General features: G+C 37.6%; 2 protein-coding genes and 1 non-coding gene across 6 annotated transcripts in view; 2 read left to right on the top strand and 1 right to left on the bottom strand.

The window, feature by feature from the left end:
• The window catches only part of LOC133521813 (cilia- and flagella-associated protein 52), a 355,058-nt gene that overhangs the window by 140,202 nt on the left and 189,342 nt on the right, over positions 1-25,514 (top strand). The gene's annotated exons all lie outside the window — the stretch shown is intronic.
• Positions 1-25,514, top strand: part of LOC133521815 (solute carrier family 23 member 2) — a 55,969-nt gene that overhangs the window by 3,030 nt on the left and 27,425 nt on the right. For 3 of the 4 annotated variants that reach the window (XM_061856890.1, XM_061856889.1, XM_061856892.1), the window contains exons 3-6: positions 3,361-3,486; positions 3,905-4,025; positions 11,072-11,305; positions 12,036-12,171. In XM_061856890.1, coding sequence (XP_061712874.1) covers positions 3,361-3,486; positions 3,905-4,025; positions 11,072-11,305; positions 12,036-12,171 — 617 coding nt within the window. Of the gene's footprint in view, positions 1-319; positions 520-3,360; positions 3,487-3,904; positions 4,026-11,071; positions 11,306-12,035; positions 12,172-25,514 lie in introns of those variants that run through there. The other variant, XM_061856891.1, reaches the window with a different exon arrangement.
• Trnaa-cgc (transfer RNA alanine (anticodon CGC)) lies at positions 6,680-6,751 on the bottom strand. Its single transcript has one exon. It is a non-coding gene; the product is annotated as a tRNA-Ala (tRNA).

Here is a 25,514-nt window from a genome sequence, read left to right as displayed (position 1 = left end):
GCGTCTTTTACTTTAACATTTGACAAAGTATCTCACCGAAATTTTATAGCGTTAAGTATTAATTTTATTAGAATATAAGCTAAAATTGTAAGTGACGTTTGGCGATTCAATCCGAACGTTTTTCTTCTTTGCGTAAAGTATGAATCGTCCTTAATACAGCAACACGACACTTTAATTGCTCCAATGATAATATTGAGGAGCCTCAGTTGTGTTTTGATATACACATGTTAAACACACATATATGATGTTAAGTGTAGTGTCGCGATGTTATTTCGTTTATTGATTTATTTCTTACTTTTCTTAGATTGCCACTAGGCCCATTTTATTTACCTTTATATAAGTTTTTAACACTTTTTAGTGTCAGAATCCGAAATTATCTTTAGTTTATTGGACCTGAGTGGAGCACTCTGTTACACTAATATTCGTGTTCCAAATAATGTTATAATTATAAGGTGGATATCTAATTTATGGAGTGCGAAAAGTTAATGTAAAAATTAGTGTTGTGAGATGGAAGTAAATGTAAGTTATAGTGGCAGTTATTCATGCAAACCTGTAAGGTACTTAGCGGATAAGTAGGTAGATAAGTAGTACCCAGACATCGGAATTGGGGGCAAAGTTTTAAAATTCAATTAGCTGGGGCCTTGGGGAGCCGGCGATGCTAAATATGTAGTTACTCGAGCGACATAAAGACCTATCGGAGTTGAAAGATTAGATGATAGGAAGAATAAAAGGTTATATAAAGTTTTCTTTTCCAGCGAGCAGGAGTGTCTATAGTTTTTTTTTAATTTCTTGGGGTTGGTGGTTGGTTAAAATAATGTAACAATTATTTATCCGTATTTCCTTAATCTGAAGGTCACAAGTTAGTCGCCCTTTGACATTGTAACCGTCAGATTAAGAAAATGCGTACAAATAATTTTCAGATATGCATAGTAAGTATTAACAAACTGAAATGACCAAATTCACAAACCGATTTGTTGAACCCCCCACCAACCAAAGGATCAACACAAACGGCTAAAAGTGGTACTCTCACCATACCTTAATCTGACGCGCTCGAGTAACTACAAAAATTCCCTCTTGGGCTCCTCAACCATATCCATAAACTCAATTATCGATTCTTCTCTCTTACAAGTACTAGATAGCTACAAGTTTTGTTTGTAATAAATTAATATATAGTTCAAAAACCACTAGAAAAACACGCTTATCGTGGTCAAAGTTCATTACAAAACTTTTCTAGCAAATCCAAACACACAGCTATGATACGATGTTTCCAACATGAAGTTCCAGTTTATATCTTCCGGCTCCATCATCAGATCAGTTCGACAGTACCATATTATTGTATTGTCATCAGAACTAGATACAGCTGCCAATTTTCAAGCCGCTACGATCCTTGGAAGATGGTTACCTTAGATTCCATTACATAGTTAGTTACATACAGGTCGACCTAATAAAAGCGTGTTAAAAATGTAATTTATTGAAAGTACCTAAGTATGAACATGAACCATCATAAGAAATAACTCAATTTCCTTCTTTATTTTAAAGGGATTATTGAAATTCAAAAGAAATGATTACAACTTATCCGATAATAATGAAACGGACATTAATGTACCAATCTTCTACTTACCATCCATATAATTTCACACATTCACTATTTTTTTTTACTTTCTGCCCTATTACATTAAACGTAAAAGTTCATGTGATATTTAGATACTGATTTTGCTCTGAAGACTGGTAAGTAAATAGAATTTAATTATGGCTCCTGATTCCATTTTCTTTCTGCTGTTAGTATGTATGTTAACATTATTTACTTAATAATGAAACTAGGTCTATGCACCTACCTCTGTGTCTGTAATAGTAGGTTGGTACATGAAATTGTAGTATTTTTGGAATCTTTGTAGTTTCTCATAGCTTAGAGGTTAGTTCTAGAATAGTTACATCTGTTTTACTTTTCATTTTGCTTTCTTGTATCTTAATGCTTGTAGCTTTTTTTTGTTTTGTTTTGGCTAAGGTTAAGAATTTTAACATAAGTACAAAATGTAAGCGCATAGTATTAGCAAGTTGTGTTTACCTATAATTGGGTGAATATTCCGGTATGATTTTTGTGGTTATTATTTAAGTCCAATTGTATTTGTATTACACCTGTTGGCAAACCTTAATAAATAAATAAAATAAATAAATATGATTCTTAACCTTTTGACCGCCAAAGACGTCATATGACGCGCGCGGCTACAGCCCAATATCAACCTTCATGCGTACCGACAAGGTGCACGATTATGCGCCGCGTACGATAGGCGTGGCGTTCAAAAGGTTACTGTACACTGTGTAGGTTACTGTGTGGTGGTGTACTGTGTGTAGTGTACTTATATTAAGTACACTACATTGTACTTCAAACCCATTTTTATATGTGAATGTTTGTGTTCTAAATAAATAAAAATAAAAAACTGTGACAATCAAATAAGCTGCATGAGTACAGTTCACTGACAAGTTTTGTATGGTATATTATATTTCAATGACCATCAATTTGTTGACAGTTAGCATCATATTGATAACGATTTACTCCAACAAATATCGGAAAGGACCGCCGTAAGGCCATGATACCCATAACCTTGTTGAGAACTTGCAAATATCTTGTGCTAATACTCTTGTGAGCAATGGAAACGGGTCAGCTAGTATGGAGATATTTCTACACAGTGACCCGTTTTCATCGCGCGTGAGTGTTTTAGTTAATGGCATCTAGTGGCTTACACGTGTAAATGGGCAAGTACAGTCAGAAAAAAAATTGCTTTGCATACAAATATATGTAGGAGGCCAAGACACGCCATATCGCGGAATTTCATTGGAACTAAATTTTCCATACTAAACTGATCTGTCACCCTATACATGAGAATAGCAGCGCCCTCTTGACAATGATGATATATTTCTGGTCGGACTTTAAGTAAGTAGTATGTACCTCTACAAATATATAATATCAAAATGTAGGGGTGCTAAGCTAATAGTTTTGTTGACTGTACGTATGGCTCTGAAACTCTGAATCTCTTTGCCTTTCTGTATGTACGGTTAGCATGAAATACATACAAAGTGGCCAAATGTATTCTAACTTGCCTTTGTTATGATTATAAATAAGGTTGTGTTCCGATATTTTGGACGTTTGCCGACAATATTTTTTGACGCCGACTGTACTACGGAAAGGCATGCATTTAGAATAGTTTCGCATATAGCAATGTATGTCAGGCGCCTTAAGAGTTCATTAACAAGTAATTAAAATAAAATAAAAACAGTTTTTAGGAAATAATAACCCCTGTGCCTGTGTCTCCTTGTACGAACTACGTCCATTAAATTAACTTAAATTATTATTTTTCATAGCTAGGTGAACCAGAAACCAGCGAGGATGTACCAGGCAAGCAGGAAAGCGAGGCGCGCGAGGGCAACGTCACGTACGGCATCGACGACGTGCCCGCGTGGTATCTGTGCATCTTCATGGCTTTGCAGGTACACTGCCTTTTGTTTATGATGGCCTGGTTGTTTTCATTTGAAATTCTTCTAGTCATGTTCTATAAAATATTGCTATGAAGAATTTGAATTTTCTATTTAGTATTTTTTCTTACCTTACCTAAGTAACATTTTGCTAAATGGTGAACTTAGCAACCAACAACCAAAATGACTATAAGTAACCCTCTGTTGATCCCCGCCTGTGATATTTACCATAAGCCCCACAATATTCTTGTGGGGCTTATGGTATTCCGTTAACTATGAAACTCCCGTGTGACTAGAAAATTTCTGTAGCAAAGCTTGTTTAACTCTCGTGCTTTGAAACCCTCGCAACGCTCAAGATTCCTCCTTTTGAACTGCTCGCTACGCTCGTGGTTAATTTTTGGCCACTTATAAAACAAATAACTATTGTCCGCAGCACTACTTGACTATGATCGGAGCCATCGTGGCGATTCCCTTCATCCTCTGTCCTGCGCTGTGCATGCAGGAAACGGACCCTGATCGATCCAACATCATCTCCACTATGATTTTTGTCACAGGTGAGCATATATTTTATAAGTATTACAGTTTTGAGAATATAAGTAAAATTACGGCGGAAATGGTCTGGCAATGTTGACTATCAATTTTTAACAATATTTTCTAAAACAGACATAAAAATCAGCCTTGGGAATTTAAGAAAAGTTAGTATTATTTTTTACCATTCTTTAGCACCTCGTATTGGACAAATGGCCGTCGGGCCAATATAAATAAATAAATAAAAATCATTTATTTCAGACAGAGCCCATACAATTTTGTTAGTTAATCTTAAAAACTAATTATTAATTGACGTACTTAACTAGCATTACTATTTACAGCTAAAAAGTAAAATAAAATAATATAGCAAGTACACAGACATCAAAAATACATACTAACACTATATTATCCCATACATTTTATTCGTGACAAAATAAGTAAGGCCTGGCGGCTCTGGGATCTTGGACTAATATGTATAAAGACAAACCCACACAAACAAATTAAAAGGCAGCCACTATGCTTTGTGCAATGCATCTATTATACTTTAAATGTGCTGTGGAACTTTGGAAAAATATTTAGTTTAAAAATGTACAGTCACGTCTAAAAACGTCGACACGATCGACGTGCCAAAAATATGTATACACGACCTTACGGCCCATATATTAGGGTAGTGTATACATATTTTTCGCACTTAGTCCGTATCGATATTTTCAGACGTGACCGTACCTATTATTTATACTAACATTTACTTACCTTTGCAATCACATTAGTAATCAGGAAGCAATTTAAATAATAGTTTACTCTCATAACAAAGATAAGTGTAGGGAGATTAATGTATCTAGATTAGATTTACTTTTCCTAGATTCTGATATACACCGTGGGCCAATTAAACCCGACAGATTTTAACCACGCATTCCTGAGGTCATAAGGAACAAAAAATGTTATACGAGTTTTGGCCAAATTCGCCAAAAAAAATTTTTTTTGCCTAAAAAATAAATTTCTTTTTGCGTTTTCTGCACACGACACGTTATTTATTTTTACACCTTGGTGGAAAAAACAACATTACAACGAATAAGTAAAGTTTTTTTTTATTTACAGACGAAAATTGCGAGTTTACTTTAAAACTTTAATATCTGTCAGTAGGTATGTCTAAACCAAGTCACATAGTGGCAGCGTCACAGCTAAAAAGGCGTTTTTGACTAAGTTATAAAAGAAACAAATTTTCACAGAAATTGTCATTATCTCTAAAACAAGACCGATTTCCGAAAACATTGTATGACATTTTAGTCTTTAAATGCGGTCAAGAATACACCTTTGAAATCTGTCGGGTTTAATTGGCCCACGGTGTATAAAACTATGCATCACTAAAGTGTAATATACAGGGTGGGCCCTGTCACATGAGTAAAATATTTAAACGGTAGGTACTAGGTAACCTAGTTAACACTTTTGTCAGTCAAAATGTCGCGTCAGTGGCACGTTATGATTGAATAATATACTTAGTCGTATTTTTAATAAGTTTTTGGCAAACATTTCATTTTTAGTACAAGCTTTTATCACTGACTGTACTTTTCTTTCCACAGGCAACTAATACTCATCGAGCCAATTCTAAAAATCCCAAACACAATTAGGATGCGTTGTTTTATCACAAGAGTTCCTATGTCCACCTCTTGTCTCCATCATCAGATCAGCTCGATGGTACCATAATATTGCATTGTCACCCGACTTACATATGTATGCAAATTTTCAGCTTCATCGGAAACCGGGAAGTGGATCAAATTTAACTTGCAAGATTTCATTACAAACAGACAACGGTCAGGTGAAAGTAAATAAAAGCTTGTAGAAATAAAACACATGAAAGTTAACCATGCGGGTCTATACTAATTATTAATTACCCTTACTACTATACTAATTAGTAATATAATATGTGCCGTACCATGTATAAAGGGTCTTTTCTGATGGAAAACCACATATGGTCACATCAAAATTACATGCTGTATTTGCCCATTATATAACAGCTCTCATCCGTATACGACAGACTGACATTACTGCAATCTAACTAGTGAGATTAACTGTTATAATTATCAGTTTGTTTAACGATAGACATATTCTAATCTGTGATATTTATTATTTATATTACTATTTCAGGGACATTGCTAGTTACTATCATTATTCATTAATTTGCATTTACGAAATTGAAGCTTATAGTTTCTTCCGATAATGGACTATGTTTTTTTAGTGTTACGGCTCTAACACAATGGCTGGGTGGTAATTTACTGTATTAATATTATTGGTTAGAAGCTGTATTTTATTTTGGTTACTTTAATATAATATGTAAAACAATTAAGACGGTACAAGATATACTTTTGAACGTAAATTTTAGAGCTTTTTCAATATTTGGAAAAGTTATCCGGAATATATGTACCCCTAGTGTAAATATTTTCGACAGCGAAACGTGACGTAGGCGTTTGCGTTAAGTGTCATTTTGTATGAGATTTTTGACTTTCCAAAACGTCCCGCTTGGCGCGCTGTTCAAAAACCCATACAAAATTTACACTAGGGGTACAGATAGGTACTTTTGGCGCGTTGTTTAACCCGCTACTATTGATGCTGACCCTACTACACAATTCCATCGATTTTTTTGCAGTTTCAGCACAATTGCAAAAAAAGTAAAAGTAACAGTTGGAGGTGCTGGGATTTGAACCCAGGACTTTCAGCATGCGAAGCAGACACTCTACCACTGAGTTACACCCCCGGGTATCAGAGACCGCGTAATTTGCCACTGCATTCCGTTACCGCAATCCTGACACAGACAATAACTTACAGAGAGTCTACTTTCTAAGTTTCTAGTTACTATGTTCTAATTCATAGATTTGGTATATTTTCTTTATATGCGCAATTCGCGTGCGTCCGTGTGGGACAGAACATATGCAATGCGACGAAATTAAAGACATGTTTTAAGATTTTTGACAACATACCTAACGTAATTTGGTCGGGTTCATTGTTACCCTCCATTAAACCATACTAAATATATGGTGGGAAGTAAAAAAAGTGAGACTGTGATAAGGACAAAAAATAATAACGCTTTTCCTGCTACTTCTACTGAAAGATACATAAGACTATCCCGTTCGGTCATTTCCCGCTCATGTCTGATTTAGTTCTAGTCCGAGATAAAGCCTTTCAAAACTTGAATTAGTAGGATAATTAAGTAAATATTCTTTATTGCACCACAAAGAAAACTAATAAAAAAACAGATTTACAATGTTAAGAAAGGTAGAAGAAGACAGGCGGTCTTATCGCTGTAAGCGATTTCTTCCAGACAACCTTAGGGTTACAGGATATACAGAACAGTAAGTTTTTATAACAGATAGTGCACGAATTACTTAGAGGAATAGGAAAATTACACATACATTAAGTATACAGTACAATTTAATACAATTTAAATAAACAAATAAATACAACAATACATACCAATAGTAAGTGCACTTTCTGTCAGCACCGCTTTGTTTTCTGTCCTCGATCGGGAGCAAGAGCAACTTTCATTGCTGCCACACAGCCTCAAGACCAAAAGGTATTAAATTCCTAAGAAGTCCATATAAACTTACATCATTTCGTATAGAATCTGATATGGAACTATGCAAGTTAGTCGATAATGAACCTTAAGCAGTTGATAAAAGGTCTTAATCTGAATACCCACTTGTTATCTCTGTTTAAATTTCAATGTCATAGTCTTCGTTTATTGATGGTTAGCTTCTACTCGTAAACTACTTTATTTCTAAACCAAATGTGGTAGATATTGGCATCATCCCATCTTGTGTTATCTTTGATTCGAAATGTTTACTTTAATGTCACTGTTTTGAAAACATTAAGTATATATTTTACAGTACATATGGGGCTACTTTATAGCACTAGTGCGAGAAGTAGCATATTACGTTACTGTGTCGAACATTTAAAGGGCCATATGTACTGTAAAACGTTGTACGATACATGTGCGAATAGGTAATTCGCAACTCGTGTCGATTTAAAACACTCCCTTCGGTCGTGTTTTAATTTATCGCCACTCGTTTCGAATTTCCTATTTTTCGCACTTGTATCGTAATGTACTAATTTCATCGAGGGGGTTTTTTGATAATAGATATAATGATTAACTTGGATTTCGTTTTTGACAAAATGAGTCGAATAACAATAACAATCACCCATGTTTAGAAATGTTCCCAAGGAATAAGAAAAATATTCGTTATTTTTAAGTTTTTTTTTCTACGGCCCATCTCGTGTATATCTTTCGTCTCTCGTCTCGTACATATTAGATCAGGGCCTTAACAGCTTTTCTAGTTTCCCTATACTGTACGGTAACCAGTTAACACATTCACCGCTGAGCTACGGTCGCAGCGCTACGTCGTAACCGATAATATGGGTTTCCCGGTATGTAGCGAAAATGCTTCGTAGAGGCAAAACGACAACGTGACGTGATTAGCGCTGAATGGGTTAAGAGGAAAGTGTACGGTCGCTTCTCCATACAAACGGAGTCCTTATTTTCCTCTTTAGATATTTACCATATCAAAGAGAATTTGAAATAGAGGTGGATTGTCAGAGAAAACTTTGTAGCCACAGTAAATTTACTATCTTTCAACACATGATTAAAACTTTTAGAACCCTTTTGACTTCGACCCTTATCCTTTCACTGATAATATGTATTTAATTTGTTAAATATCAAAAAGTGGCGTCATCTAATAGATCAAAGGCCAAAGGTATGGTGGCATCGTTTCGAGCGATGGCGCCAGAAACTTTGGGTTATGCCCGGTAAGATGGCGCCACTTTTTTATATTTAACATATTTAACACGTATCACTGAAATAATGAGGACCAAAGTCAAATGGCGTTCTAAAAGTTTTGATCATGTGTCTAAAGATGGCACTAAATTTACTGTGGCTACTATATTTTCTTTGACTATCTACCAGATCCACCTCTATTTCAAATTCTCTTTGACCATCGCGATGCCGTGCCCCATATACATTTGATTTTCGATATTTTGATTATTATAAAAATTAGGAGCGAAAAACCGTCTTAGCGTTTGAGCGTTTTATACAAAATATAAAATGTTCCTAACTCTTACAATAATTAAAGATTCGAAAAAAAAAACAAACGAAAGGGCATCTGGGGTTGGGGTTGGGGTCTGGGGTTGGGGTTGGGGTTGGGGTTGGGGTTGGGGTTGGGGTTGGGGTTGGGGGGGTGTGGGGTGGCACATCAAATTGTATCAAAACATTCTCAATAATGTTAACATCCAGAGAGGAAAATGGGGACTACGTTTGTATGGAAAGGCGGTTTCGGGGCGGTCGTCCACTTTAGTCTTAAAAACCTAAGGGGCTACCGTGAACCACGTTCCACGTGTTGCCTCCCTGCTACCCTAACGTATAAATTTAGAAGTATGACAGAGAGGCAATACGTCGAACGTGGTCCGTGGTAGGCTCTCTGAAGTCGTCCGACCGGGGATCGATGACGGACGTTCGTCCAAAGCAGCCTTGTTGTAGGTGTTTTTAATGATATAAAATTCAAATGCGCAGACGAATAGCAAGCAATTACTGACGCCTATGGACACCTGCAATACCAGAGAGGTTGCAACTTGCATGTGCGTTACCGGTTTAATAGATCTCATCGTTTACGCTCTTTTCTTGAAGGTTTGGAGGATCGGTCCGGAAATACCGCAGGCGACAGTTCATTCCACAGTTTAACTGTGCGATATAAACCATTTGACAGTTTTGTAGGTTCGTCTAGTCTAGACATTTAACCATGTCTAGACATGATGCCGTCGACGATTCTAGGAAACGATGAATCATAAAATATTAGAGACAGCCAAAAATTTATTGGCTTTATTTTAGAATATACATTATCAACTGTTGTTAACATGAACAGTAAGGTAGAGGCAAGGAACAGAATCTCCATATACCAAAAAGTGTCCGACAAAAAACCTTAAATAGGTGGCGCTACAATACCTACAATATTTGAGAAGAAAATCTAATCATAGACAGCGCTCTTCACTCCGTCAATAACGCCTACGTTCTTAGCTACTCTAGCGCTACTCTGGAGAGATTTGGAACTATTATTTATAGCTGACAGCTGGACACTTTTGCAACAATTCTGCCTAAGGAGTTTCTGTTCCTTGCCTCTACCTTCCATAATGAACAGAACAGCCAAAATTAATGTACGGTGTTGACGGAGTGAAGTGTGAAGTGCGCTGTCTATGATTTGTTTTTTTTTTTCAAGCATTCTAGGTAATGTAGCGCCACCTATTTATGGTTTTTTTATGACACTTTTTGGTACATGGAGAGTCCATTCCTAACGTTACGTAGGTATTAAATATCTATTGAGAATAACTGATTTTGATATTACATGTATTGAATTGTCTTAGCTAATAACTCTGCTTCAACTTGATAAGCGACAGTGTGCGTAAGCACCACCATAAATATATTCCTTTGTGAAACTATTGTATGTTCACAAGCTTAGACGGCTTTTCCGCATAGACGCCGTGTGAACGATTTTGAAAGTTGCTATATAAAGTTTGCTGTCACTATAGTATTCGATAAAATATATGGGATACGGTATACGGGAAAAATTAACGCCGTGTGAACCTAGCCTTATAGTGAGGCTCCACACTTTGTTTGTTATGCTGTAAGGCTTTGCGCCGCGGACTCAGATAAAGTATAGCCAGTACAGGTGTTCATCCTAACACCCTAGAACCTAAATGGTCACGCACTGTGCGGTTTAAGAGGAACTTCCTCCCGCGCACGCTCCGGTTGTGGAATGAGCTACCTGCCGAGGTTTTCCCGAGGGTCTACAGTATGAGGTTCTTCAAAAAAGGAGTGTACAGATTTTTAAAGGGTCGGCAACGCGCATGTAACACCTCTGGAGTTGCAGGCGTCCATAGGCTACCGTGACTGCTTACCATCAGGCGGGCCGTATGCTTGCTTGCCACCGTCGTGGTATAAAAAAAAAGGACAAACGCTATAAGGATAATGAAGGCCACAAGAACCACATTATTCAAGTCTAACTGCAGCTGTATTTATTTCCGTTCCTTCCAGGCCTCATAACCTGGCTGCAGGCGACCTTCGGCTGCCGCCTGCCCATCGTGCAGGGCGGCACCATCTCCTTCCTGGTCCCTACCCTGGCTATCCTGGGACTGCCGGCGTGGCGCTGCCCTCCTGCTGAGGAGTTACAAGCCATGACTGATGAGGAGAGGAGAACCGTGTGGACTTCGAGGATGTGCGAGTTGTCTGGAGCCATTGCTGTGTCTGCGTTATTCCAGGTTTTCCTTGGTGCGTTCATCTCCCATATCGAAATGCTTGCTAAGCCAGTCTACATCCTGGCCATCCTGGGGCTGCCGGCGTGGCGCTGTCCTCCTACAGAGGAGTTAGATACCATGACTGACATGATACTGAGGAGTGAGGACCACGAGGATGTGCGGATTGTCTGGGGCCATAGCCGTGTCGGCGCTGCTCCAGGTTTTCTTGGTACGTTTATCTTCTTACTCTAAACTCTGAATCTTCTGGCATGGCGCCGCGCGCCATGACAAATAAGGAACGGAGGGCAATGTATGAAGTGAAGTTATGCCTTTCCTCTTGGTGGCAATTACTGTTATTATTCTTGTATTGCTGGTATCCCCTGCTCCCGAGATGCAGCAATGGCTCAGACAAGAAGAGAGATGAATATCGTAGATTAATCTCATAAATAAATAAATAAATATTATAGGACATTATTACACAAATTGACTAAGTCCCACAGTAAGCTCAATAAGGCTTGTGTTGAGGGTACTTAGACAACGATATATATAATATATAAATATTTATGAATACTTAAATACATAGAAAACACCCATGACTCAGGAACAAATATCCATGCTCATCACATAAATACATGCCCTTACCAGGATTTGAACCCGGGACCATCAGCTTCGTAGGCAGGGTCACTACCCACTAGGCCAAACCGGTCGTCGTTTAAAATGAGATCTTCATTTCTATGGACTTACCTTTAAAACTGTTGCTCCAGGTTACTTCGGTGTGATTGGCTCAATGCTAAAGTTCGTGACACCCCTGACCATCGCACCAACAGTAGCGCTGGTCGGGCTGACGTTGTTCGACCACGCAGCGGAAGCCGCGTCAGGCCAGTGGGGTATCGCTGCTGGGTAAGTTACATGTTTGACGGTGGTGAGGCTGGTCCATCCGACGGCAGCGCTCGTGGCACTGACCAATCGACGATAGTGTGTGTGACGATGTTATATTTCAGCTACAATTTAATTTCAATCATGAATCAAGTAAGTACTCCAGCTAACAATGAATGTCAACAGTGCCAATACACGTGCATAGTTTAACTTGAACGTGAATCCGTCTCCAGCAACCCACTAATTTAACTACTACCCGACGCGACGTGTTACTTTACTTCCCACGTTAGAATAGTTTGCGGCTTTGAGAAGTTCGAGACGGATTCTAAGTGATTCAGACTGATCTATTTAGTCGCTCTGAATCTAGAACGACGGCAACGTCTGACTCGAATATATAATGCGGCTTTGACAAGATATCAAACCTAGGGCGTAATATAGCTTTTTGATAAGCAAATAAGGCCTTGATCTTTTAATAGTTTTAACCCTTTTAATTGTGAGAACGAGACTGCTGATTTAATTCAATTTTATTTAATTCGGTATATTGATATGACATTGTGTTATCCCCTTCTACCTTTACCTGGAGTTCGTTCCCACATGCTATAATAATTATTAAAAGTGATATTTGGAAGGCAACTGCAGCAACTTTGGAGGATTTATCATCCAGAGACGCCTTGTCTGAAATTTTCTGTACTTTTTACGGGGGAGGGGCACACCAAATGTATGGCTATTTGTACGTAACGTAACGTAACGTACAAATAGCCATGTCAGATAAACGTCAGTCCATACAATATATATGACCATTGGCCCAGGTTTTCGAAAGCCTGCTAAATCCTCCAAGGCTGCGGCGTGGACACGGATGATTCCTTGACAAAATTAGTGACAGATTGAAGGTTTTAATCGCAGCTGTAATGTAATGTAACGACAACAAAATCATAGACTCATAGAAGTTAAATATCCGTACCCAGTGGTAGTTCCACTATTCAACGTCGGTTTTGTAAGCCAGTAAGAATTACTTATCTGTACGAATACTATGTACAGACATAGTATTATATCTCCTGCACTGTAAGTAAGTTACCTATAATATTTACTTTACGTGGTCCCAACAGGTTTCATTGTTGCGGGCCAAGTCCCCGTGACGATATTCAGATGTGATCCGGCAACTGGTAGTAATTTCTGCCATAATTGTTTTCCTGGCGCAAAGCCAACTGGTGCCCAAATAGTTACTTTGCAAATTGTACCTTTTGTGCCAAAGCGGCCACATTTTTTTTTTTATTGAACAGGATATTTAGGTCACGGTTCTATTTAACATGAGAATAACCAAATAGAGGCCGACCACACTAATTTTTCACCCACTTGGCACTCACAATATATGAGAGATCACGGTAAGTTTTCACGTCAACTAAGCAGATCAGGGACCTACCAATTTAAGAACATATGTATTAGGTACTTAATTAATATGAATTTATTAAATGATTATGCATAACATTTATTAATATGAACAGTTCTTATAAGGACAGTGATTCCCTAGGATTTCTAATCTTTGTCTATGTATTATCAGTGTCACAAATAGCAAAGCTTTCTTTAGCGCGCCAGTACTTAATGAAAGATCTCCTTCTTTTGAAATAAAACCACTTAGATGTATTAACGAAGCCCTAAGTTAACCCCGCGACAGCCTAACAACACGTCAACCCTTAATCAACCGTTATATAACGACCGACGTAGATTAATGATAAGATATGACGCGACATCACGAAGGCAGACATAGAGTAGACAAGGGCAACAAATATTGTCTCCTGTCTATAAATAAGGCTATCGATGAAGATGGTACTTGGAGGCGTAGGAAGAATAGGGAGCTAGAGGAGCTGGTTGCAATGCCCAGTATAATTGGTGAGATCAAAGCCACATGACTCCGCTGGAGAGGATGGAAGAGGATCGTGTTGTGAGAAGAGCGTATGTGGGGCACCTGGGTGGAAAACGTCCTTCTGGGCGTTCGAGATATCGCAAGAGAGACGAAGCCCTAAAAGACCTGTCCGCCCAGGGCAGTGTGGTGCTCTCTTGAGTCAGAGGCCTACTGTTTGGGTCACTGAGCCAGTGAAGTAGTCATAGTCTGTAAATAAGGGAGATAGAGAGACTGTTAATAACTACCTACTACAATACCTAATTACTTATCGTATTTCTACTTTATTCCTTTACCATGCATAACAGGGTTGGCACAACTTGACGTACCTTTGCGTGTACAACCACAGATAAGATAATGACTTGAATTTTGACAATCCTAAATAGCCGAAAGGGATAGTGCCATATATTAGAAAGAGATAGCATGATTTGTCCCTGAATCGCTGTCAAACTTCGGTTTTGTAGGAAGTGTTATTTCTGTACGGTAGTACTGTTATTTACGGCCTGATTCGAAGAATGAGATACGATAACGATAAGTTCTGGTTTAGATAAGTTCTCATTTAGATATCATTTGAATGTCGTATAATTGACAGAAGCAGCTTGATTCGGCCAACCAATTGACGTTAGAAATATCGTAGATAGATCTTATTGGGATCACAGCGGAATCGAAATAAACGTCAATTTTGACATGTCGTTTTCGATCGATCTTTCCAAGATCTTAAATGTGTCTTAATCATTATTCGAATCGGGCCGTTATTGTTGTATTCCCACCTGTGCCCTCCCCACGTGACCAACGCCATACAAGAGGCGGACACAGATGGGAATGATTTGTATACAGCGCCTATTCCCATCTGTGCTCGGCGGGGACAGATGGGAATACACCTGTTTATTCTATGATTTCTGTGCTTCTGCGCAGGTTTTACGTGCCGCCATATATACTTACTTTTTTCAAAGTTATCAGTTTGTCGGGTCGCTAGTCTTTGTCTCAGACTTGTTGCTCCCAAAACATAACCGGGTCGCAAGGTGCTTAATGCCGGTAAAGCTTATCCGGTTAGTGTTAACACCTCAATGACAAATAACCTTATATCCGGCTCGGTCGAAATAAGCACGCAGTTTAACAATTTTGACCCTTTATAGGTAGAGTTGTCAATGTAATAACAGTAAGAGTTGATAGGGGACAATGGAGTAGTAACAGCGTTACGGAAGGGGGGGGGGGGGGGTTAATATGACACTGGACCTAGCCACATATTTAGACTAAAAAAAAATTACACTATTTATTATAATAAAAAATACAATAAGACTAAGGTGTAGTTTGTTTTGGCGGGAAACATTCTAATGTTTGTTTGAGATTCAAAAATTGTTTTGGGAAATCGTTGAATCTCAACCTCAAAACATACAGTTGGATTTATTGTAATATCAGTTGTTTACTATGTAATGTAAAGTGCATCTACTTTGGTACAGAAATTGCTTCAAAATTATAATTTAAAATTATTAAAAAAATATTGTACTTATATGTGACCGCGGCCGCCAAAACGTCCCATTTTGTCGCTTGCCATAAGGATGCCTCGTCAGGTTATTCGTATGATACAAGTAAATCTCGATCTATTGCAAGCGACAAAGTGGGGCGTTTTACCGGCCGCGGTCGCATATGATGCCGATTTAGACTAGACCATCACTATGTTTTGTAACTAAAATGAAATTGTTAGTGCAGAAAGCATAAAAAGGCCCAATACGGCTTCGTCTTAACAAAATATTTCCTTTGGCAGAGCAGAATTAATCTTTGCGTTCCTGAGAGATAAATTTAAGACTTGGAGCTACCCAGATTTTTAATGCAGGTTAATAATTGTTTAAGTTTAGGTCCTAAGCAAGTTCTAAGTCAAGTTTAGTATAATTTTCAACTAAATCAAAGATGTAGACGTAGATTTCATTTAAATCGGTTAAACAGTTATTGATTCCTCGTACAACCCTACACCTCCCTTTTCATTTCAAAATTTTCGGCATAAAAACTACCCTCTGTTCTTCCCCGAAACTCAAAATATCTCTACACCAAATTTCATCAAAATCGGTTCAACTGTTATTGATTCCCTATACAAATTTCCACCTCCCTTTTCACACCCTTAAGGGATGATTTTTGGGATAAAAACTATCTCTCTATCTCTAGCTTGTAGGTAAAACGCGTGATTATCCTATGCCAATAAAGTGTTTAAATCGCCTATTACTCGCCATTAAAGCGGTCCCGGGCCCAGATGAGACGCCCGGGAACCCTATCTCGAGTAATTGTGTTTCCCCCGTGCAATATTATTTACTGCCTAGGATGGGATGGCGATCGATAGCTGCAGAAGGGATAGAATGTACAAATAGGTAAATTGACTGCTGATGAGGTGTCTAAGACTAATCGTGCCCCTAAGTTTGACAGAAAGGTTTTTGGTAATTGGATTGTAAAAATTTTGACAGCCAAGTTGGGGCTCTATTCGTGATCTAAGCTGTCAGATTTCACGTTCACATCAAATCAACATGTCATCTACACATTGACATATATCTAAGGACGGGCCTTACGGGCAATAAGAATGGGGCCAGTACAGCGGTGTCACGCACACGAATTCGAGCCAATCGGCGTACAGGGGTGGTCTGTGTGTGTGGTAGGTAATGCTATGGAATTAGATCGAGCCCTACGATCCGATTCGAACTTTAATATACGTCATACATTTGCTAAATTGCTAAAGTTATGGATTAGATAGGTATGTCAGTGTCAAAAGTGACGTATCTTAAAATTGCTGAACTTTCTTAAATCGGGCCGCTAGATTTATGTTTGATATTTTACATATATTTGGACGGGCCTTACGGGCAATAAGAATGGGGCCAGTACAGCGTCGTCACGCACACGAATTCGAGCCAATCGAATTCGTTAGATTCCACCTAACGCCACAACGCGATTGGTTGATGAGTTAAGAATAATAAGAATAAGAATAAGAAACCATTTATTGCCACACAAAATACAATGTTTCACTTAAAAATAATAATAATAGGCATGCGCGGCAAAAGGAACGGACTCAGCGTACGCTGCGTCAGCCATTTTATTACAAATTGATTGCGCAGCGCTGATTTTCAGTCCGTCCCCTTCACTGAACCACATTGATATGACATGCGGGTTAATGGATTTTTTGTTTTATTACCAGAGATAGCTAGTGTATACAATTATAGTACGAAAAAAATAAAGAAATTTTTATTACAAGTGAAAATTTAATATTTTATTTTGGTATTTACTTGATATTGACAACAGTACCCCTAGTGTAACTTTGATCGACATCATAACGTGACGAACGCGTTTGCGTTAAGTGTCATTTTGTATGAGATTTTTGACTTTCCAAAACGTCCCGCTTGGCGCGCTGTTCAAAAACCCATACAAAATGAGACTAAACGCAAACGCGTACGTCACGTTTCAAAATCGAATTTAGTTACACTAGAGGTACGGTTACATTTATAACTCAAGTATTTTACTGAATAGGTACAAACAATGCCATAGTCATAAGTTTCGTTCATTGAAACGTACAGCGATAAGTAATAGTACTTTTTGTATGAGAGAATACTTATAAAAAAAAAAAAAAATACAAACTTATAAACAACAGGAATAGTAAGTGTCCAAAATATAGCACAACACCATTTTAAATAATTATATCCTCTGAGGAAATTTGGTAATTTAATAAAAGTAAGCTCAATTTGCCTTTAAAGGTTGGAAGGGACATTTTAGCTCGCAATGGCGGTGGTAGGTCGTTCCAGATCTTAGATGCAGAGTATTTGAAGCTACCACGATAACCTGCTGTTTTATGTTTCGGGGCACTCATTTTATTTAGAAACTTACTGCGAGTATTCCGACCGTGAACGTCTTTCATCCATCGAAACTTATTATAAAGATATTCTGGTTTATGACTAGAGACTATATTTTTAACCATACTGGCCATATGCAAGGTTCTACGTGCTGCCATCTTCAGAATTTTTCTCTCGTTTAGAAACGGTGTGATATGGGCTCGCTTTGGCACCGAGAAACAAAACCTAGTACAAGCATTTTGAACTCTTTGAATTGCCTGTGCGGTTTTAGCCAGCAGGCGTGGTCCATATACGATATCGCAATAATTAAACTGTGATAACACTAGCGACTCAACCAAAACCAGCCTCACCTCTTCTGTTAGGTAATTTCGGATACCATACAAAATTTTTAGCCTATAAAATGCGTTTCTTATTTTTGTATTAATATGATCAATGTAGCGTATATCACTATCTATAATCAATCCCAAATTTTTGGCTGCATCCACTCTCTCAATCCTTTTACCATTAATCACCAATCTAGGATCAGAATTAATTATCCGATTACGCTGTAATTTAGATCCAAATATAAGGTACTTTGTTTTTGAGGGGTTTATAACTAGGTTATTATTATACGCCCATTTGTATATTGCATCCAGATCCTCATTTATTTGCTCTATAGCACATCTTGTGTCTTTTGGGTCGAATGAAAAATATACCTGCGTATCGTCGGCATATAAATGAACACTACAGTGCTTGAGTAGTTTGCCGAGGTCAGCAGTAAACAGAATAAAAAGCAACGGACTGAGAATCGAGCCCTGTGGTGTGCCTCTTTTAACTAGTTTTACTGTCGACCGAATCTCCTGTCCCTGACCATCCTCTGTAAGAACATACTGCTTACGATCTGTCAAATACGACATAAACCATTTACGTGCTGATACTGACAATCCGTAGTAAGCCATTTTTGCTATTAACAATTCCTTGCTGATACAGTCAAAAGCTCGTGAAAAATCCAGTAATACTAATATAGTGCATTTGCCATCGTCAGTAGCTGATATTATATTATCTGTAACTTGAGCTAACGCGGTGGCCGTACTGTGGCCGCTACGGAACCCGGACTATACGCTCGGTAGCATATTATTTTGTTCTACGTAGTCAACTGAGTGCAAACCGCTCTTTCAAGAACCTTGGACATAACCGGCAGGATGCTTATTGGTGGTAAGTCTTTATGGGATTCTACAGAAGTACTTTTGGGCAGACACTTAACTCTGGCAAGCTTCCATGCCTCCGGAAAGACCTTTTCAGAAATTGACATATTTATTATAGCCGTAATTATTGGTAGCGTAAGCGGCAGGGTCATACGAATCATCTGTATAGTAATTGAATCACTACCGCAGGCATTCGTTTTAATACTAGTAATTAATTTATAAATTTGATCCTCGGAGCATTTTAAAATATCAAAAGTATTGTCTCCGAACCTGTTTTTAATGAAATAGCTATAAGTGTTTAGATCAAGGTGACCATTACCTGGTACGTCTAAAAAGTAATCATTAATGGCATCGGGATTATTCAGATGGTCAGGTATTAGGATAGCATTTTCAGTACCTAACGCTGAAGAACGTTTTAAGTGCTGCCACATTTTAATAGGCGTCTTAAAATTATTGTTAATATAAAATTTAAAATAAGCTTTTTTTTCTCGTTTAATAGAACTGTTTACATAGTTACGCATTTCTTTATAGTATTTTATATGTGATTCGGTTTTGGTTGAGTTAGCTTTTACAAGTGCTTTATTACGCATACTTATCATAAGCCTAATATTATCAGTCAGCCAAGGATGTGGTCTCTCTTGTACACAAACTCGTTTGGCTGGTGCATGCTTATCAAACAATATTGTCAATAAACTTTCAAAACGTTTTCGAGTTCGCATGGCGCGCGTGATTGGTCGCAACCAGTTGCGTTACACTGAACGCTTGGCTGGAATTCGTGAACACTGAACTAGCACCATTGTCAGTGCTCGTAAGCCCCTTTCTTAGTTTTTAATTTTAAATATTTTTATTTATGATATTTAACAAATTTAACATATATCAGTGAAAGAATAAGAACGCCGCGTTGATAGTCAAATGGCGTTCTAAAAGTTTTAATCATGTGTCGAAAGATGGCAGTAAATTTACGTGGCTACAAAGTTTTCTTTGACAATCCGACTCTATTTCAAATTCCCTTTTCCCGGGCGAAGTACCCGACAGACCACATACTTACCCATGTATAACCAGTATTATGTATGAACTCTGAGGGCCTACCGCGAACCACGTTTGACGTGTTGCCTCCCTGTCACGCTTACGTACGAATTTACAGGTGCGACAGAGAGGCAACACGTCGCGGTAGGCCCTCTGATTACGTATAGTGGAAAAGATCTCAAGGTTACATGATAACTGGTTTTGAGGGTAGCACTTGGTATGCAATTTGAATGATACTCTTTGAATATTCTATCGCTGTATTGATTTAATTGAAAATTATTTGATGGTAATTGAATGAAAATGATATTTCTATTGAAGTCAGACCACGTTAAGTTTTCATATCACGTGTTACGTTAAATATGGACCTTATAGTAAAGGCAATAGGGATATGTAGTATTTTTATTGCAAGTTTAAGTTAGTTAGCGTGGTAGTGGTGGGTTTACAATTGTATGTAAATACAATGAAATAAGTATACTGTAGTATGTAATAATTAATTTAGGTGGATATACGTTATTAGGACTTTTATAATAGAATTGCGTTGTAGTTTCTGTTTACTTATTTATTTATCACAACTATCAACCCAAATTAGAATATGGTTTTATTATTTTTTTGCTACTGAATAAATTGGTTTATCAGACTATAATTAATAATTCTCTTGTCCAACCGGGCAAAATAAACTATGATTTAAAATGATTTAATACTTACCCTCAACACAAGCCTTATTGAGCTTACTGTGGGACTAAGCTTATAATATTTAATAATTTATTTACCTAATAATTATTCCCATATGCCTCCACTTTGAATAAGAAATAATGATGAATTCAACCCATACCTTGATCTCGTCTAATTTTAATGACCGGGTAACCATATTGACCACAGCAGTGAACTCTAACCGCAAACCACCAGGGCACCATACAATCCAGGCGTCAAATCCAGGGTGTCCTAAAAATGCGTATTTTTCCCCCATTTGCAAGGGATTGAAACCGCAAGGTACCAGGCCCGCAGAGGCAGGTAGGAGCGGGTTGCCTGGCAACGGTTAGCGGCCTCTCCCGTGCAACAAGTCTGCTCTATCGATCCCAGCTGCATCCATGCCATTCTTAACACCTACAGAGTATAGGTGACGTAAATGTAAAGGAGTATAGTTATTTATTTTGATATTGGGCTTTTTTACAAGTCAATACAACATTTATAGTAACATCATATAGTGACATGAAGAATACATACCAACATTAATAAATAATTAAATACAACAGCCAATACCTGAGTAAACATTACTTTTTTTTATACTAAGTCGGCGGCAAACAAGCATACGGCCCGCCTGATGGTAAACAGTCTTCGTAACCTATATACGCCTGCAACTCCAGAGGAATCACATGCGCGTTGCCAGCCCTAACAACCCTCCCTCCCCTGGTTGAGCTCTGGCAACCTTACTCACCGGCAGGAACACAACACTATGAGTAGGGTCTAGTGTTATTTGGCTGCGGTTTTCTGTAAGGTGGAGGTACTTCCCCAGTTGGGCTCTGCTCTAGATCTGGAATGACATCCGCTGTGCTGTGCCCTAGGACGTACCCGGGCCCATTATAATAATCTTAAAATAAATAATTACTACCATACAATAGAGATGTATAGTCTCTTTGGTTTTATTTAATACATTAAATCTGGAGATGAAAAAGGTCCCCAATGTTAGAGTATATTAGTAAAGTAAGTAAGTATGAACTAATAAGATTTGGAGGTGTAAAGTGTCTCCATGTAAGTAGACATGAAATAAGGATGTTTCCTGTATTTGAAATAAATTATTTCACAACATGTACAAAATATTGCACCATATAATTATTTGAAAAATATAGCTAACATGTATATTTTCACACAATTTCAATTTAATAAATCGGATCGGACTAAAAAAAGTAGTTGATTTTACCGTGACGTCACTATAGCAGTTTTCATATAAATTATAAGCAAAACGTTTTGACTGTTCTTAAAAAGAAACTAATATGAGTATGACTAGTAGAAGAATACCCTATTGTAGAAATTAAATTAAATAGAACTAAAGGCGAAACATAGTGGCAACGCAAAAATAACCTCGACATAGGCTAATTTTAGTATTTCCATGAAATTGAATATTAAGGACTGACTATGGCCACTATTGGCATTTATATAATAAACCTAATAAACAGAGCTGGGCGCCGTTAATCAAAAAGTTAACTACGTGAATCGTTAACCCGTTAAATAAAAAGTTAACCTCGATAAACGTTAAAACGTTACTTTTCAAAAGTTTTAACGGAAGTTAAAGTTAATCGTTAACTCGATAGGTATCGTAAATATACGCATTAGGAATAATCATAAATTGTGATTTTTATTAAAGACTAATCTACTAATTAACATGGTAATCAATTTTTTTTTATATTTGTCTCGCTCGCACCCGTGTATTTTATACGGCAACTGCTCAGGTTGCCGCGATCGACTCTGTCATACTCTCGTAATAACAAAATTAATACGGCGCACGGGGTACGCAATATTAGACGCTTAGTCAGTAGTACAAGCGCGCGACGATTCGCGCTATGTAAAGTTGCACTGCATACAAACTTAACGCAAACTGGTCAGAACGTGATCGGCGCGGCGCGGCAGCGCGCGGCCTTTGTGCTTTGTGTGTGTGTACTTAGGTATTAACGATTAACGGATTTAAGGAAAGTTAACGGAAGTTAACAAGTCTGTTACAGGTTTTTAAAGCTAACTTAAAAGTTAATCCGTTACTTGAAAACTTAACTTCGTTAATTAACGATTAATGGGTTAACGGTCTTCTGCCCAGCTATGCTAATAAAAGATACAGTAGCCAACAAAGCTTGCTCGTACACGCAAGCTATCGAAATCGTTGCAGACTTGTCTTGGTCTGACTTTACCTATACTCGGAAATTAAAAAAAAAAAGTATATAATGGTTCTTCTGATCGTTAAAGTGTGTAGCGATGAGAATATAGCGTATACAGGTGAGCTATCGCAACACAAGCTTATTTTACAAATTATTGACCATGCCATTTGCTATCTTTACTCAAAGCTCTAAAGTTCAAATTAGGTTAAAATGACGAGCAAGTTTTGTTGGCTACTGTATCTTTTATTAGGTTTATTATAAAAATACCAATAGTAGCAATAGTCAGTCCTTAATATTATCCAATTCATGGAAATACTGAAATTAGCCTATGTCGAGGTTATTTTTGCGTTTGGCTGGAATCCAACTGACAATGTAATTTAGTACTTTATTTGCCCGAGTCCCTTTACTTAATGATCGTCGAAATGTATTTCGTATACTAAATGGACTACAGATCAATAGGCCAATTCGAACGTGCACTGATATCAACCCGATATTAGAACACAACATAACACAACACGACATAACACACCACAACACAAACCTTCTTGGAGCTTACCGTGGGACTTAGTCAATTTGTATAAGAATGTCACTAAAATATTTATATTTATTAGAATGATATTGGAAATATATCAGTTAGCTGTCATTCGCGCAGGCGTTTCGCTCGCACTAATACTTGTGCGCACAAGTCTAAGCGAAATGAATGATACCAATATCATTCTAATATCGGTTTAGTGTCCGTGTACGTTCGAATGGGCCTGTTGATCTGTATTACGCCGTTTTTAGGGTTCCGTTCCTCAAAAGGAAAAAACCGGACAAGTGCGAGTCGGACTCGCCTACCGAGGGTTCTGTACTTTTTAGTGTATTGGTTATAGCGGGAACAGATATACATCATCTGTGAAAATTTCAACTGTCTAGCTATCACTACGTTTCATGAAACTGTATCTCATGAGATACAGCCTAGTGACAGACGGACAGACAGACACAAACGGACGGACAGCGGAGTCTTAGTAATAGGGTCCCGTTTTTACTTTCCATTCACTGATTGGTTGACACTCAACCAATTTCAGGGCACTTAGTCCATTAGGTAATTTATTATAGGAATTTTAGTCCTTTTCAAAATAAAATAGGTTGTTTAGGTCCAGAAATAAGTTGGCGTGTGGAAAGGATCTTTTAAGAGGCTGTCAATACCTAAAGCGCGCACACTGTCTATTTGTATCGGAGTAAATGAGATAGCACTGTCGCATGTTACTGGGCCTGGGCAAGGGAATAATAAGAAAAATATTTAAATAAAAAAAGTGGATTATTAGTGTAATATTTTACTCAACAGCGGTTTAGATATAAATGTTTTGAAATTGTGATTTTAATTGCAGACCCATAAGTCAAACAATACAGACATAGAACCGTTTAATTGTGATTTTAAGACCAATCTTTGCAATTATTTTCTATCGAGCCGATTTCGTTCAACCATGTATCGAGTACAACCACGGTCTTTGAAATATAATTAATATGAACATATATTTTTCCTACTTGACTAAAACAAATAGTCTTTCTTAAAAAACTGTTTAAGTAACATCAATTTCAAGGACATTGGGTGTTGACAGCCTCTTAAGCGTTGATAAAAAAACGCTTTCGGATATTTTTTAATTTAAAAAAATGCAAATAAGCGGGATATTACTATGATTGTTGTTATTTTTGTAATTTGTTAAGTCAATACGTACAATTATGACAGTTGTTAAAACCATTAATTCTAATAAAAATAGTGTTAGAGGTAATGCCTACGCTACGCCTACAGGAATTAAAGCGACTGCAAGCAATGTATAATATGAAATTGTAGTCTCCTGTTAAAGTTAAACGATTATCAATTTATCAAAATATATAATTCATTAATTTCCTTATATTAAATTAATTATTAACAAGCAGAAACGTCTGCGAACGATGCTATTATATTAGTTGCAAATGTATGTACACCTGAAAAGGTAAAGTCTCAGTGTAACGGAATATGTAATTGTAACCTGATTCTTATATACAATAAATAACTTTGACGAAAGCGCAATAAATGGACTCGTATCTTCGAGGGCTTCTAATAATGTGTCGGCTCTCAAACTAGCTCCATCTATTGGTCATTTTCTAGCGTCTTTAAAGTCCCGGATAGACGTGCGAGTAAGTTCGCGAACTTACAGCTCAACGACCTTTTTCGCTCGTGTGTCAGCCTAAGTACGCGTACTTTACAAGCGAAAAAAGTCATCGAGCCATAAGTTCGCGAACTTACTCGCCCGTCTATCAGCCACTTAACGATGTACATTTTTCTTTTCAAATTTTATTTTTTAAGTATTGTTTAAATAACCCCATGATGTTAATCCAGCTTTTCTAAATTTTCTTATTTTTTATATCAGCGTAGGTATACCTACGTACGTTAAAGTATTCTTAAACTCCTTTAGAAAGAATCGATACAGCCTGTCTTTGTTCCCCTGTCCGGAAACCGGAGCGGCTTATGGCACGGCAGTAAAGCAGCCAGTTTCCGCGCTGATTTCGAGGAGGAGATTTCCTTTGAGAGTATTTAAAATTTTAGCAC

This window comes from Cydia pomonella, chromosome 10 (assembly GCF_033807575.1).
Source record: "Cydia pomonella isolate Wapato2018A chromosome 10, ilCydPomo1, whole genome shotgun sequence".
Classification (NCBI taxonomy): Eukaryota; Metazoa; Arthropoda; class Insecta; order Lepidoptera; family Tortricidae; genus Cydia; species Cydia pomonella.
The sequence above is the reverse complement of the archived record's forward strand: the minus strand, read 5'-3'. Positions and strand labels throughout refer to the sequence as shown.